The following is a 17,634-nucleotide window of genomic DNA, read 5'->3' as shown; positions in this document are numbered from 1 at the left end:
GGGGTATGAATCGGGAACAGAGGTGGGGAAATTATGGGGTATGAATTGGGAGCGGAGTCCGGGATATTAAGGGGTATGAATATGGAACAGAGTCAGGGATATTAAGGGGTATGAATTGGGAGCGGAGTCCGGGATATTAAGGTGGTATGAATCGGGAACAGAGTCGGGGATATTAAGGGGTATAAATTGGGAGCAGAGTTGGTGATATATGAGGTATGAATCAGGAACAGAGTCGGGGATATAAGGGGTATTTCCCGGAATTCAAGGGGTATGAATCGGGAGCAGAGTCTGGGATTCAAGGGGTATGAATCGGGAACAGAGTTGGGGATATTAAGGGGTATGAATTGGGAGCAGAGTCGGGGATATAGGAGGTATGAATCAGGAACAGAGTCGGGGATATTAAGGGGTATGAATTGGGAGCGGAGTCCGGGATATTAAGGGATATGAATATGGAACAGAGTCGGGGATATTAAGGGGTATGAATTGGGAGCAGAGTCGGGGATATTAAGGGGTATGAATTGGGAGCAGAGTCTGGGATATTAAGGGGTATGAATTGGGAGCAGAGTCTGGGATATTAAGGGGTATGAATTGGGAGCAGAGTCTGGGATATTAAGGGGTATGAATTGGGAGCAGAGTCTGGGATATAAGGCGTATGAGCTGAGATCCAAAGGGGTATGAATTGGGAACTGTTTCTAGGATACGAGTTATGAATTTGGAGTTGAGTCTGGGATATAAGAAGTATTTTATTGGGAGTTGTCTGCGATATTGGGGGCATTAATTCTGGGATACAAGGGATATTATATTCTTTGAGAAGGTACGAATAGAGACAAGTCAAAATTCCTATTTTTTTTTTATTCAGGGACGCATCTGTCAATGCATCTGACTACAATATATTTTCTTCCACAGGTGATCCTTTAGTTGGTAGTATTGCCACACAATATCTGCAGTCGCGTGAAGACCATGATAGGATAGCCCGGCAGTGGACTAAACGATTTGCTACATGAACACAGTATTTATCTTTAGAATAATAAATCTAAACTTAACCTTGTATCCTGTCTGCAGAGTTTGCATGTCTGCCATGGACTAGCTTTGTTATATATTGTGGTCATTATGTAATACTCTCTTTCATTGGTTACAAACATCACTTGGAAGAGGTAATTTACTATGTCAGCCAATTACAAATGGTTTTTCATACCATTCACATTTTAACATATTTTTAGGCTAGTTTATTTATTACGAACTGTATTTTTTTTCTTTTTCGCTGCTTTCTTTTTCAGTATTTTAAAGAGCTTTATTTTTCTCACGAATACAAGTGATCCTTATCGATGAGTAACGATATTGGAGTGAAACATCTTTCATTATGTCAAAAAGGAAAGCAAAATATGTTAAATATGAAACCAGTGAATTTTTGAAAATATCACCATTGTACAAATCAGTCCATAACAGTGCCATTATCTTGTGGACTATTAAATATAATTTCTCTCGTATTACGCATGTTCTCCTGTATTGAAGATGTCACAATCTGGTACTGTTAGACATATACTTACTTTGAAATACTTTATTTCAGCTGGAATTAATTTTTGCTGAAATGACGTATTGGGTGTTTTGTATGGAATTTATTTTAACTGATTTTTGGTGAGATGAGTGGTAAAACATAAGAAAAAAAGTATATTCGCTGGATTTTATATTCACTTAATCATTCCTTCAGTGAGAATATCAAAAATTAATTCCAAACAAAATGAAGTATTTTACAGTAGAATACTTGATAAGGCCCAGGTTTTTATTTTTAACATTTCTGGTTAACATGTGCATTAATTTAAAGAAAAAAATAAAGATTTTGTACAGGTGGGGTAGATGTTTGTCAGAATGTGTGAGAAGGAAAGTTTTCATGGAACAATTGGCATTCACATCAATTTTGTAAAACAATTTGGCCCATGACAATTTTTTTGCGAGCCTTACTGTATTATTTTTTGAGTTTGTTACAGACCTCATTAATGCCTGACTGGGTCTACAGCTGAATAAGTGTGAAATATCTGAAGGGTTGATATCTTAAATTGATCTGAAGCTTTATACTTAAGATAGTATAAATTCATTGTTTTAATTTCTAACTTGATCCTAATTCATGTGGACTAGACTTAGGAAAGTTACTGCCACCTCCTTTCCACTTAATCCCATTGTAATTTTATAATCACATGGTATCCACCCTCCACTAGTATGTCGTATATCTATTTCATTCATAGATAGGTAGTGCAATAATCACCAGACTTGCCTCTGAATATATATCTACCATCCTCACTGAATAACAGATAAATGTTTGATTTAAAAACGTTGCACAAGATCACACACATCAGAAACCTTTCAGGGTTTTCACCACATCAGCACAATTTGAGTAGAAACCTTTTGGGGTTTTCACCACATCAGCACAATTTGAGTAGAAACCTTTCAGGGTTTTCACCACATCAGCACAATTTGAGTAGAAACTTTTCAGGGTTTTCACCACATCAGCACAATTTGAGTAGAAACTTTTCAGGGTTTTCACCACATCAGCACAATTTGAGTAGAAACCTTTCGAGGTTTTCACCACATCAGCACAATTTGAGTAGAAACCTTTCAGGGTTTTCACCACATCAGCACAATTTGAGTAGAAACCTTTCGGGGTTTTCACCACATCAGCACAATTTTCAGGAGTCAAATAAAATGAATTCCATGATTTCCTGGTCATTGTTCAAACTTCATTTTTTCATCACTGAAGCAAGATTTGGGCTGATGACCTTTCATGTTGTACATGTAGATATTTGCAAAGTTTACTGTGCTAGTCAAAATGTCATTGATTCTAAAACTGCTGTCTCGGGGTAGGCGTATGATCTCAAATGCATTACCTTTAAAATTCTAGTATTAATCATGTCATTAATTGCTACCTTGAGTACAAGTTTGAGAAAAAATGGAAAAAGCAAATGAATGTCCATATTCCTAACATATATCATGCACAACCAAAAAATCATTAGAAAGATTGGGGAGGAGTTTCAATGCTGTGTGAAGTGTTAAATTATTCTTTTATTCACAAAGACTAGTTATTTATGATATTTTGTTTAAATCATTGCCTCAAAAATTGATATTCATGATAATCTGTGAATTTGTATTTCTGATGTCTAAATGCCTTCTGATTTCCTATCGAGTCAGAATTGTTCTAAATTGTTTCCTGTGGTAATGGCTGAAAAATGATTCCAAGTTGAGCTACCAGTGAATTTATTTCCCCTAATTTATTGTTACTCTTATAAAAAAATGTATTTAAATCATGACTGTAAACTTTGTGGAAATTTGGTTTTCTATTGTGAAAACCAGCTTACACTGCCTATATGGCGTTTTAGACTATGAATAATTCTGTAACATCATAATACATAGCATGGTTTATAAATATATCTTTGATGATTTGAATGCCAAAGTCTAATTTTATCACTGCATTTGATCCTAACACAAAGCCTTAAAAATGTATGAAGATGAATAGTGATGGTTAATGGTACATTTATATCTATTACACAGAGCTGCAATTAAACCCAACTGTCAATTTTATTTAAGTTAACTTGAAATTGTGTTTAGCAGTTTCCTGATCATTTGTCAAACGAATTTTCACTGGATTTTACTTTCGCTGATTTACTGTGAAAAAAACTTCAAATGAAAATACAGTATTGTATATTAAAACAAAATTGAAATTAACATCACCAAAAATATGATCTGATGGCTGAATATTATCCCCAGGTTTATATTGACACTCCAATGTATTGAGTTTAAATTGATTACTTTGAGGGCGCTGTTTTACACAAATTGAAATCTATGCACATATCACAGGATACAGCTGGGTTGATTTATTCCTATTGACAGTGTATTAGAAAAGAGCAAGCCATGTATTGACTTAACATTACAGCTGTATTCTGTTATGCGATAACAATTAACTTTCCATTGTGTGTTATTGAATCTATTGGCATATATAGAGGTATAATGACCTTTCAGTCAAATTCAATCTGTTTTATTGATTCTTTGTAATTGAATAATATGTAAACAGTTGAGTGCTATTATTGACCTCTGTTTAGTGTTATTTTACCTATGATCCCACTGATGCGTCGACAAAGACTCGTACCGGTAATTAGTTTGACATTATTTGAAAGGTTACTCATATCTTGATTATTGTTCAGTGTATATTACATATTTCTAGAGATTGATATATTGTAATACAGACTACAATATAATGGCATATGAAAACATGCTGAGTAAATTGGGGTCATTCAAACTGGAGACAATATTTGACATAATGACCTCATTAACATTTTCAAAGTCTGTCAAAAAATAAATGCTTTATGTATCCCAGTTTGGTCAATTTCAATAGTCAATGGAAAATGATGTCCATTTCATCCAAAGTCTGCAAAGATACAATAAAAATGTACCAAAAGTAGCAGCATGATGGCAGGACACATTGTTTGAAGGGCTAATGCAATTGTAAGATATTGACTTTCATTGTTAATATAATGCCCTTTGACATTTAGGAGGCAATACATGTTCTGTATAATGACTTCATTAATGACCCACATGGTAGTATTCAAGCACAAACTATATTGTAATATTGACTTGTAATCTACATTGATATTGTGTATTTAACATAATAACCAAATTATCATGATTAGTTTTCATGTGTAATTGTAAATCTGATGAAATCACTGAAATATTCTAAAAATAAATTCTAAGGTGCTGTGTTAGAGATTTTTTTCATGTCTAGACATTAATGTTATGAGTTACAATTAATGATAATTCTTGGGGCATATGCTTAGGTACTAATGGAACTATCCTACCTTAAACAAACAGAAACTTTTTAACTGACCTAACAAAGTGCAAAATGTAATTGTTTTGATGACATTGATTTTGACAAAATTCTCAAAAAAAAAATAAAATAATTAATTGCATTGGATTGAAGCATCTTGCTTCTGGAATATTTGTTGAGAATAAGTCAGTAATGAACTAATGGGATGGTTGACTTATTTAATTTTCTCTGAATTCAAATATTAAGTTTTATTTGAAGCTGCCGTAGAAAATGAGGGGATTGGATGAAAGTCTCTGACTTGTTAGCTACAAGGGCTAATTAAAACATTCAGTGATTCAAACATGTAACTGTTTACATGAGCAATTGAAACTTTGGCTTACCGATATAACAAATACACATTGTGCAACCACCCCATTCTGTTCACATGTTACAATGCTGCTGTTTTATTTTTGCCACTTTTGTACACATCTTTTTAAATAGAAAAAAAACAAACATTATACCACAGTCCCTCTATCACACTGTGATTATACTTTGTTGTAATGGTAGAGTGCCAGCTGCTTGGATACAGCAGCAATATGTTGTCATGGCTATGTGCAAATATGTTTTTCTGAAGATTTTTTTTTCTTTGAGCAACAATGAGTTCCCACTTTTAATTTTGTTAGCTCAAGTTATTTTTTTGATTTCATAAAGGGGCCTTTTAGAAAATAAGAAATGTAACAAAAAAAATGTATGAAAAGTTGTGTTAATAATTCTAGGTATGGTAGTGCTACATTCCTGTAAATTTACTTGTTTGGTCTAGATAGTTTCCATTATATGACCTCAATGAAATTCAGTAATAATGCATTGGAAATCAAGCTTGATAACTTATGGTCAAGTGTAATAGTTGCAGCTTTTTTTTTTTCTTAGGTGTTTTTAATTTTATTCATGAATATCAGTTGATGCTCTTATCATGTGATTATAAATGAAAGCATTGATTGGTAGATGAGCAGGTGTTTCAACCATCTTGATTCGAACAGGCAATCACATTGAGGGCCTTTTCATTTTCTGTAGAGACTTTGTATATTTTATTAGTGCATCCTTTGTGAGAAACCCAATTTTTTCACTCCTGTGTACATGTGAAGGCAGCCATTCTCCATTTGTGTTGTATTTTGATAATAAAATGATAAAACCAAATTTAGTGAATTTATTGCATGCACAAACTATACACTCCTTCCCAATATTGCAATACACCCTTTGAGTGTCATTGTCAACTGTTGGCACCATCTGCAAATTTATTTACAGTCCCACATGAAAAGTATAGGAATAAATTTTGATCTGAGGCTGTATTGTTCGAAATTATGACGAAATTTACGGACAATTTTACTTGATGTGTATAGAATTTGCACTGTCTGTTATTAGAAATAATCGACACTCAAAAACGTTTGTCAACCACAAAACATCTTTCCATTGTTTCAAGGATGCTCTCCACAAGCATATGAAATTGTCAGCATGGTTTTTTTCACATTTTGAAAAGACAATTGTACTAAAATATATTTATTCTGTATTTATAACAGTTAATTCGACAAATGAAAATTCACAGAAATTTGTTTCAGCTATTAGAACAGAATGATAGAGCTTTTATAATACTAGTTTAAAAACACTTCAAAAACAAAGATTGCAGGGTTTGAAGATGTAGATTCTCAGGAGGCAACAGTACTGTTGACTTCTCCCTCCACTGAACACAAACTATTTAAGTTGATTTGCATACAAAGCAGAGCTTGCAACATGATAGCTATTCCTAGAGGGCGTTTTTTTTTACTTTTCATATAATACTGTAGTCACACAATGAATATAATAAGGCAGTCCATATTTGTCTCAGTGAATCATTAATTTTTGACATACACCTGTACAAAATACTTAGGCAAAATCCAACTAAGATTTTCTGTTTTCTTGCATGTTTTATGAATCTATTCACGTCAAAATGCAGCACTTTTTTTCTGCGATGAGGCATTTGTTTTTATACTAAAATATCTGAATTACTTTGAATAAAGCTGGAAATTATGTTCCTTAAAATAATTAAACAAATTAGGCACCAATGTTTTTGTAAGATATTCGGTAGACTGATTCCCCACTGTTGGTTCAACCCCAGAACTTGTTTTCAAAATTAATTATGACAATGCATATTTATATTGAAACAAACTGATAAAGGGAATAATATTATATAACAAAGGGCAAAATCACCAGAGTTTAACTATGTTTAACTCTGCTGTCATCTGCCAAATAATTACTTTTTTAACATCTTTTTACTGCACATAACAAAATTAATAGCATCCCCCTCCCAGGCAAAGGGGAAAAGGCATGTCCCCCTTTATCCAATTTTAAAATAGCTTAGTGCCCGGCACCCCCCTGCCGGGGAAAATGACCAGTCCCTTAACATTGTTTTCGAATATGCTACCACTAGGTGGCGCTATGCATAAAATACCAATTTCCGCCACACTGCATCATCTGGTATAAAACGGTAAAATCACAGTCAACATGGATTAAGCATGTAGACAATATATTAGGAGAACATGTTAGCAAAATTGAAGAAAAATTTTGTGTGAGTAACAGTAATCAATTGTCAAAATTAATTAAATTAAAATTGTCATGTGATTATATGCTGTCTTGGAAAAATCAATTAACAAAGGCAAATAGTAAGGATGGTAAAAGGAATAAATTGAGGACTTACTGTTTATTTAAAAAAAAAATTGGGTTTGAAGATTATCTGAAAAATATAAATAATTTCAACCTTTCAAAAATGTTAGTAAGTTTAGACTCGGTGATCACAATCTAGAGATTAAACTAGGGAGAGGGAACAAACCAAAAATCGTGTTGGATGACAGAACATGTAAAAGATGTAACATAAATTCTTTTGGTGAGAGAAGCATTTTATCCTTAAATGTCCTTCCTTTAAAAGTGAAAGGAAAAAACTTTTTGAAGATTGTGATCTCAAGTCTAATTTCAGATAGTCCCCGTTTCAGGCGCAGCCTGGAAGGCGGAGTATTTATTCTTATTTCAATTTTCCGTCTGTGGCGTCTCTAACATGTTTTCAGAAATTCTGCAGCAGATGTCGATGAAACTTAGCAGGTTGATGAACAAGTCTCTGCCGATTATGCACGTAATTTTTTTTCCAGATATGAAAATCCTAAGTGGGTATTTTTCATGATTTTCATCAAAAACCACTTCTCCCTACTGCACTTAGAGAACAACTGGGCATGCTCATAATAAATAATTAACTTAGATTGTAATGCTGAAGTTTTTAGTGATGTCATGACCTTAATCTGAATCAGTGACAGATGGGTCGTACCTATACCAATCCCAGTAGAAAATGTAGAGGGGTGTCAGGGCTACATTTTGATGGGAATTATAGTGGTGATACTGAAACAAACCCAAGTCCTGGTAATATACAAAGACCTGAATTAACAAAGAAGTCAAGTTTGTTATTAAAGGTACATCAAGGTTTACTCAGATTTATGAATGCAGTTTCTTGAGCATGTATAAGACATAGTTTGGTTGCACTTGTGTACTCTTGGATTTTGGACCCGGGTCAATGAAAGTTTTCAGTTATCAGATTAAGGTAGCGAGAAGGGAAATTTTCACTTTTTTCTTGATTTTTCACAAATTGATAAAACGGTTACTTTAGACCTTGATACATCACCCCAGGTTTACAAAAGATTGAAATTGCGAAATAACGTTGCTCAAATTAGTGTTTTAAAACACTAGCAGAAAAGATTACAACTGGCGTTTCGTGGATATTTGCATAATGTTTATCTTTGAAAGGGTTTAAATGATAACATCTTATCTGTATACTCTGTTGTTGACGATTCTGATATAACGGGTGATAAGCTTCCAGTTGCAAACAATGCGTGTTTATCTAACGTCCATTGTCAGCATTATTGTCAGTCGAGACTTCGACCGAGAAACATGGTCATACAGTACTCATTTCGCCCAACCTTCCGCTTTTACATCGACCGCTTAACGCTTAATTTCCGACCACGCGGTCTTGTCCGACCGGAAACCGACCGCATTTTAATCGCGTTTTTTTTTTCGCTCGCTAGCTCGCTCATTGAAAACATTGACCGCTCGCCCAAACACTGATCACTGGCACATGGGTGGTCGAAATGGTGGTTTTGATAGTAAAGTGTGAACATACAACTAGTATTAACTATTATTACATTCTGAACGACACTTCAAATCTAATAGTTGTATTACACTTGTATCGTGAAAGCAACTGAACTGGGACCTCTTGTTACGTGTTTTGGGCGCTTGTTCTAGATGTAATATTTTTTTCTAATGAGACAGTTACGTGAAAAAAGCCTAGGTAACTCCTTTTGAGAGAGCAGAGAAACGAGGAAATGTTAGTGAGTAATTCCAAAAATAACGATACCGAATCCACATCGGTCCACGTCTGGTAAAATTTGACATTGAATTTTTAAAATTAAGTCACGATCATTGAACGAGTTCGGTCTATACCGTATACGTACCATAAAAGTGTTCCCACAACAAATATTTTCGACTAAAAACGGCCATATGCCCTGAAAGAATCGAACAGAGCTTGACATGTATGAATAATTTATTGGGCTTAAAAGAAAAACGTGTCAAATTTAGTTATAGCCATAACTTTTTTAGCGGGGAAGTTGCCAACAACTGTAAACAAAAATCGTGAATTTCATAGATTCGAATAAAATAAAGCAAGCGATTGATAAGGATGATTATTAATATTTTCCCCGATGCTCTTCGAATTTTTATTTTTTTTATTTCAAGGTAAGAAATGGCTAGTTGAAGTTGCATTGTCTTCAATGCGGTTGTTTCACCGCGAACGAATACAACCGAACTCGGCCAGATTTCAACTCGGCCAGGAAAAAAATGCACAACTCGGCCAGTCGCCAATTCCCGCGACTATTTTGTTGTCGATTTCAACAACGCAAGTTTACAAACACACACACACAAACGCTACTGGTTCTCCGACATGTTGTTGATTTCAACATTGGCTGAACATTGTCGATTTCAGTGACGCAAATTTTCTTTTCAAAGGAAAAACACAGACATTACATTGAATCACAGACATCACATCGGCGGCGACCGTCTATTTTTTTTTACATTTTACTGTGATATGACAAAAGACACAGCGCTGGCTGTTACGTCACTGAAATCGACATCCCTTTTTTTATTAACAAAGCACGATAGGCATCACTGAAATCGACACCCTTTGACGCCCATACATTTTTTATATTTTGTTGTGATATGACTCTGACAGTCTGTAATACAGCGCTCGCTGTTGCATCATTGACACCCTTATGCACATATGCTGGCCGAGTACGGTCACTGGCCGTGATCGGTCATTGACCGAGTAGAAATCTGGCCGAGTTCGGTGGTCACCCCGCGAACAACTCTAGCTCTGTTTTTGCATGGTTTAGTTTTGCGATGTAAAATAAAATATATATTAAAATAATAATACTTGTTTAATTATTTGGGGTTTCAGCCCACAAATTACGGACATGATCCCCATGAATTACGGTCAATGTTTGTCTTCTCTCGGCTGATTGTCACGGTGTTGATCGACGCTCTTCCTAAACTCAGCCTGAGTATGGAGAAACCAACGGGGATCGACATTCCAAACAAACAATCGAAATTATCAACGAAAGACGAGATTTTTCTAGATATTTACAAACATACTGTCATGACAAACATATGTAAAATTAACAAATACACAAAGAGGTGTAATATTAGGTTTTATTTTAGGCTTAGAAATATTTTCTTTCACTCAGCCCATGCATGTAACTGCCATTTAGATTTACGGTCCTTCAGCATCGGGGGAAACAACAATAGTTATATAAAACACATTGCAAAGACTCAACAATCGGGAAAGAAACCTCAGACAACCATGTCGTACTTGTGTTGAAATACATTTTGTATTTCACGTCAGAATATTGTTTAAAATAAAATATTCAGTCCAGGCCAAATCGAGGTCAAAGGGTCAGGTTGCGTGCATATAATTATAGATAGTTAAAACAAAAAGTATTTGAACTTTTGTCAGCTGTTCAACATCTATAAAAAACAGAAAGACAATTATAAGACAATGTAAACCTCGGAAATTATTCTGTTAGTCCGAATTTTAAATGCGCGCGAGCGAGCAGGTGGGCGGTGATATTTCAGGGTTTGCGTGGTCGAAAATAAAGCGGAAATTGTCCGGTCGAATTCAACAAGCGGTCGCAAAAGCGAGAGAAAAGGGTGATTGGAAAGCGGAAGCGGGCGGGAGGTTGTGCGAAAGGAGTACTGTAACTTTGCACAACTTTCTTTTAAATCGTTTTATTTTCCAAGTCAATATTCTATTTTACTAATACATTTTTTTTTCTAACGCAATGGGGAAGAAAAGAAAGAAAGCGTTGACAGACGAGGCAAAGAAAAATCTGCCACTCAGTGTCGCACTCTGACACGGCAATTTTTTTCAAACATCGGCCATTTTGTTTCACCATGAAAACCGTTTTATTAGATGTCTTATCAGAGACACTTGAAGGATTAGCTTGTTTGTAAACTGTCAGCGTGTATAGTGGGACAGTAATGTTTGTCAGAGGATTATCCTTCGTTGTTCGTTTGCATAACAATGGAAAACCCGAACGTTCCTGAGTACGGACTCAAATGCCAGCAGTTTTCTTCATTTTTCACGCTCGAGCTTGAAATTATTCATTATCTGACACTCTTTATGAGTTCTATGATATCAGTGGTTAATATGTTTGGCCATTTTTAGTGTATATTTATAATAATGCAGCAAATCTACAGTGTTTTATTAACCAAAACTGTTTTTCGCGTTTTTCTCGAGTTGAAGTTTTGATCGAGTACGACCCATTGGGACCGCCGCTAAATCAAGTGCGTTCGGACTAGGACATTCAAACTCGCAGTTATCGTTCAAAAGATAATGATGGTGCGAAATATGTCTGGGTTTTTAAAGAAAATGCTTTGTCACAGAATAATAGTCTGTTAAAGGTGCCAAGTATGAAATAATTTAAGGACAAAAAAACAAACCTGCATAGAAATCGGAATAATAGCTCTTTTGATTATCGGAGACGCATTTCAATGGGCTTGATTACGGACAATGCATGACGTAAATTTCACCAGGAAATTCCGCAGTGTGCTCTCGCAATCGCGTACTTAGTCATTTTTACAAGGTTCGCCATTTTTGATGTCACGTGATAATTATGTAAACAATGACTGTCCAGTTTGTGCGAACTTGTACCTCTATACTTAGTCTTTTGATATATATAACCTAAATTACTGTTCTCAACGAGACAACAGACAGAGAATGTTTTATTTAAAAACGTCACAAAACCCTTCTCGCTACCTTAATTAAGGGAAATCATTTTATGATGAGTTTTGCCCACATCTGTTTGCAGATGTTCCGTGTATTATTTTAACATGAGTATTGTATAATGAAATAACGGGGACTGTGACATTCTTGTCTTGTTTGCCAGATGATATTTTTCTTGAGGTAATGAAAAATATCAAAGCCCTTTCACTATACCTTAAAGATGCTATCTATAAATCCCTTGATTAAAAGTTGCGAGAATATTGAAGTTATTATTTTGTTATTTCTTTAGTTTTCTTTTTTACTGTTTTATTACATTTGTTTATTTATGTCTTGTTATTCTTTTACTAAATGATTTAGTTGTGTAAAAAAAGTTATTATTATCATGGACGTGAGGTGTTGCGCCCTCGACGAGGGCACAAGTAACTCACGGCGACCATGTTGGGCTACGGTACACAGAATGTTGAAAATCTCAGCCATATTTAGTAGTACTATGCGTCATTATGCGTATATTAACACATTTCCCCATTCCATGTGGTACCTTCGACTAAGATATAACATTATATAGCAAAAGTGTTGGGGTTTGAACATATGTATTATTATATACCGGTTAAATTTTATATATAAACCAAATTTTAAATAATATAATATAATTATATATCTTATATATACTAGTATTTATACTGAATACATATTTATATATTATTATTATTATTATAATCGGCATAGAGAATATTGATATAAAAGATGACATATTCATCATTCAACCTAACAATTTTGGGGGATAATCTCGGAGGTGAATTTGTCCAGATTTGTAGGAATCTGAAAAACGCGTTTCACAACTTGTCTCTTATTTAGTTTTATGCTGCATTCAAGATGGTGGCCCCCATATCGTAAGTTTCGTATTTATTTTATTATCACGTGTGCTCCAGCTGACTGTGGCTTGGAGATATTGAGCCAAGACGTGAAGTACGCCCCCAAGCGGAAACATCCGTAAACATGCGCTTTCTGCCTATTATTTCATCCACATTATTAGAATGAGTGTACACACAACTACAAATTGCGATTATAATAAAATAAATAATATTAATAATATACAAACTAAGTCCATCATCATAAACCATATTGGAATGAGGAGTTAAATAATTTATGGAAAAAGATGCACAAAGCTGAGCGAAGATTTCAGTCATATAATTTGCATAATCGTACAGTTAAAAAGGTATTAGGTAATGATTTTAAAGCTGCTCAACGTGTTTTTGACGTATCGCCGTTACAGGAAAGGAAAACTTTATGAAATTGAAACAGTGTGTACTCATGATCCTAACATTTAGGACCCCCTAAACGAAAAAAATATAATTATGGGAGTTTATGATGATGAAAGTGGTTTTCTGATAAAGGTTTTGGATACTTGGCGAAATTAATTCTCTTCACTGTATAATATTGATGGAGAGGATTATGATATTGAATTTCGGAATCAAATGAAAATACGAAAAGATGTTTTATAACAAAGATTGAGTGAATCTGATTACATATCAAACCCTGTATTAAATGGTAATATTACATATGACGAGATCCGTAAATTAGTAAGTAATATAAAAATGAGAAAAAGTTTTTGGATTGATGAAAAATTGTCATTCCAGCTCAGCAGCCAATCAGCGACGGTCTTACAGTCAGATGACAATTTCGGTTTCAAATACCCCAGGAAAGTGTTATATGTTCTTGGTGCTTGTATGCAAGAAATTTTTCCACACAAAAACGCTGAATTCGGCCGAATTTTGTTATCGGTTGGCTTAATATAACCCCAGCGAATCGCATTTTTGTGAAAGGTTGGTATTTTTGGCCAGATTTGTAGGAATTTGAAAAACGCGTTTCACAACTTGTCTCTTATTTAGTTTTATGCTGAAGGCAAGATGGCGGCCCCCATATAGTAAATATTGTATTTATTTTATTATCACGTGTGCGCCAGCTGACTTTGTAATATGGCTAGATACTGGAACACGTTATGCATGTTAGACGAATCAAGGTTAACTAAGAAAGTGTTTCTATGGGAACATGCTCTGGGATATGGAAATTGGTCATCTGATATGTGTAATATTTTTGATTTGTTAGATATTGAGGACATATATTTATGCAATAATAGTCAGACAAGACCACTGCTACGTATACCGCAGACAGTACACCACGTCAACGTAAAAAATACAATTCCCAGTCTCCCCCCAAAATCACATCACTCTAGTTCTTGTCACGAGAAGTACATGTCATCAGTCGAGAGAATGAAAGAAATCTCTTCAATGTTTCAATCAACTCTAAGCCACCATCCTCGAATTATGGTAATATCCTCTGTTGCCTTTGCTTGCTCCACATGCGCTCGGTACGTTTCTGTAATAATAAAGGAAATATACCCCTATCGTAAATTTCTTTTATTATCACAGAAATGTACCGAGCGCCTGTGGCTTGCTCTGCATAATAATAAACAATGCTTGAAAAAAACACCTACACTATATGCATTTAAAAATTAGAGACAGATAAAATTTCTATATCAGATAGGGGAAAAAAGTAGGCTTCATTTCAATCTTCCTGCCCCCTCCTGCTAACGGTATTAGCCGTATTTCTGGCATTTGACAGTCGGATATCGTGAGAAGCAAAGCAGATAAACTTATTTATTCTGTGGGTGTGGTGGAGACGGTTGGCGGGTTGACTTTTATTTTTCCCGCGTCAACCTTTTCACTTTGGCGCGTAGATGTTTTGACTTTACAAGTTGTTTGATAGCTAGCATAAAGATTGTGTGACGCGCACAGTCGGTGGCGCCTTTTTTTATGACGTTTTGAACACTTAGATCAATTTGAGCAGTATATGTCCAAAATATCCTATCCTACATAAATTTGACCAGGATTACTTGAAAGTTGATTTTGTGCTGTTTTCTCTCTCGAATTTAGCTATTTTCACCGGCTCTTCAACCGGCGTTCCACACCAGCTCGCACAGACAGAGCCTTACATGCGTTGTGTTGTCACAGGAAGCGCTGTCTCAGCACAGACAAAGGACGCCGACCTCAGCACCAATGAAATATGTAGTACAGTGGTGCGCGTCTTAGCAACTTGGAATGTCTTGTGACGTAGCTCCGCCCCGAGAATTTGAAACCAAAATTGTCAACCAAACTGTAAGGCCATTACTGATTGGCTATAGGGTTGGATGATGATTTCGGTTTTAAGGTAGAAGCCCACTCATGAATTAAAAAACCCAGAATTTATTCATTTTGCAATAAATTGTACTCTAAGGCAATATAAGGATATTGGCCTAAACAAATTTGGGGGTCACCAGCCTGTTTTTCGAGAAATTGATGGTTGTACTTTAGTGGAAAGTCGCCATTTTGACACTATTATAACACTTTTACCACAGGTTCCTATGGCAGAGATATTATGCAATATCTCAATATCTAGCCTGGTGACATAGGCTGAAAAAATCATATATTGTTAATGATGGAGTACTTTTTGTTCTAAATTATTTAAACAAATCTGGGTTTTAAAAAGTGTCAAGAAATGTAATTTTTCTTTAACATTGTGTTCTATGGAATTGTTCTAAAAATAGCTATTTTCAAAAAATATTAGAACACGTTTCTCAAAAGGCACAACTGTAACACACAATAATGCTATTTCATTGTACCATGGGACATTAGCTTCATGATTGTACATAATAAACTAATGAACATTGTCATGCGATTTATGACCAATTTTGTCAAAAATTATGACTAGGCTTCTACCTTAAGTACCCCGGAAAGAGCAGGGAAAGAGTATTCTTGATTTTTTGTGTACTATGATGTGTTCTTGTGCAAGGGATTGTCCGCGCATAAAAACGACGAAAGTTTATTAGCGGTTGTGTAACCCCCAACGTGTAAGTTTGGTTTCCCCATGATTTACGGGAAACTCTTTATTTAGTTTCAAACCATATTCAAGATGGCTACCCTCATATAGTAAATATATCGGTTTGCATTTATTATATTATATGTATACCAAATTTTGACAAATTTAGTAATGAAAATAAATTCATATCATTACTAAGTGACGAGAAAATGTCAATTCCTTTAGCACAATATTTAAAAAACTGTTTTAATATAAGACAGCAGCACCTACATAAACTAAGCCAGTAACACATTCCTTGTATACAAATTTATCTTTTTTTTTTAATGCTTTTTTGTTCCTTTTTATGTAGTTATTTTTCTTTTACTAATATCTGATTTGTAACCCTTTTCATCCCCTCCAGGGGATGTTGTGTGTTAATAAATAAATAAATAAATATTATCACTTGTACGCCAACTGACTGCGTACAACAACATGGCTGACGAGAAAATATGTTTTTCTGGATTCCATGACAAGCAATGAAACAGAAGAGTGTTAAACCACCATTGCAGTGTAAAGTACACGAATACATACTGTCGAGCAACCATATCAGTGTAAAGAATGTGCTAAGCGTTTTGTCTGGAAAAACAATCTGATAGCAAACATGAAAATGCACAAAGGAGCAGCCATACCAATGTAAAATGTGACAATCAGTTCATCAGAATGGAAACCCTGTAGCAACATAAAAGAGTGCACACCGGTGAGCAGCCATACCAGTGTATAGAATGTGGCAAGTGTTTTAACTGGACAAGCAGCCTGAAAACACACATGAGATTGCACACTGGTGAGCATCCATACCAGTGTAAGGAATGTGACAAGTGTTTTGCCTGGAAAAGCGGTCTAAAAGCACATATGATATTGCATACCAGTGAACAGTCATACCAGTGTAAGGAATGTGACAAGTGTTTTACCTGGAAAAGCGGTCTAAAAGCACATATGATAGTGCACACCGATAAGCAGCCCTACCAGTGTAAGGAATGTGAAAAGTGTTTTAACCGGACAAGCAACCTGCAAGTACACATGAGAGTGCATACTCGTGAGCAGCCATACCAGTGTAATGAATGTGACAAGTGTTTTGCCTGGAAAAGCGGTCTAAAAGCACATATGATATTGCATACCAGTGAACAGTCATACCAGTGTAAGGAATGTGACAAGTGTTTTACCTGGAAAAGCGGTCTAAAAGCACATATGATAGTGCACACCGATAAGCAGCCCTACCAGTGTAAGGAATGTGAAAAGTGTTTTAACCGGACAAGCAACCTGCAAGTACACATGAGAGTGCATACTCGTGAGCAGCCATACCAGTGTAAAGAATGTGATGTATGTTTTGCCTGGAAAAGCAACCTGGAAGCACACATGAGAGTGCATATCGATGACAGACATTTTACCTGGACCGACAACAATAAAACACACATTTTATTGAATAGTATTGGGCAATGTTATAGTATTAAAAAATTGAAAGAACCTGGAGTCGATGGACAAGTAGAGGTATTCCGTGTAATATTCACGTAGAGCGATATAATGTGATGCAATGAACACCTTGTTGTATCTTGTTAGCATAGCTGTCACTGAAAGATTACCAAGTACTGCTTTTCATGCAAGGAATTTG

At 35.3% G+C, this 17,634-nt stretch overlaps 1 protein-coding gene across 2 annotated transcripts in view; it reads left to right on the top strand.

Moving 5' to 3' along the window:
• The window catches only part of LOC100373333 (ubiquitin-conjugating enzyme E2-24 kDa-like), a 92,780-nt gene extending 86,797 nt beyond the window's left edge, over window positions 1–5,983 (top strand). For both annotated transcript variants that reach the window (XM_085496055.1, XM_085496056.1), the window contains exon 6: window positions 907–5,983. In XM_085496055.1, coding sequence (XP_085352181.1) covers window positions 907–1,004 — 98 coding nt within the window. In that variant the 3' untranslated portion in view covers window positions 1,005–5,983. The remainder of the gene's footprint in view (window positions 1–906) is intronic.
• Window positions 5,984–17,634: the final 11,651 nt, after the last annotated feature.

This window comes from Saccoglossus kowalevskii, chromosome 22, assembly GCF_978046115.1.
Source record: "Saccoglossus kowalevskii chromosome 22, keSacKowa6.1, whole genome shotgun sequence".
Classification (NCBI taxonomy): Eukaryota; Metazoa; Hemichordata; class Enteropneusta; family Harrimaniidae; genus Saccoglossus; species Saccoglossus kowalevskii.
Note: the sequence above shows the minus strand (reverse complement) of the source record. Positions and strands in the feature narration are given on the sequence as shown.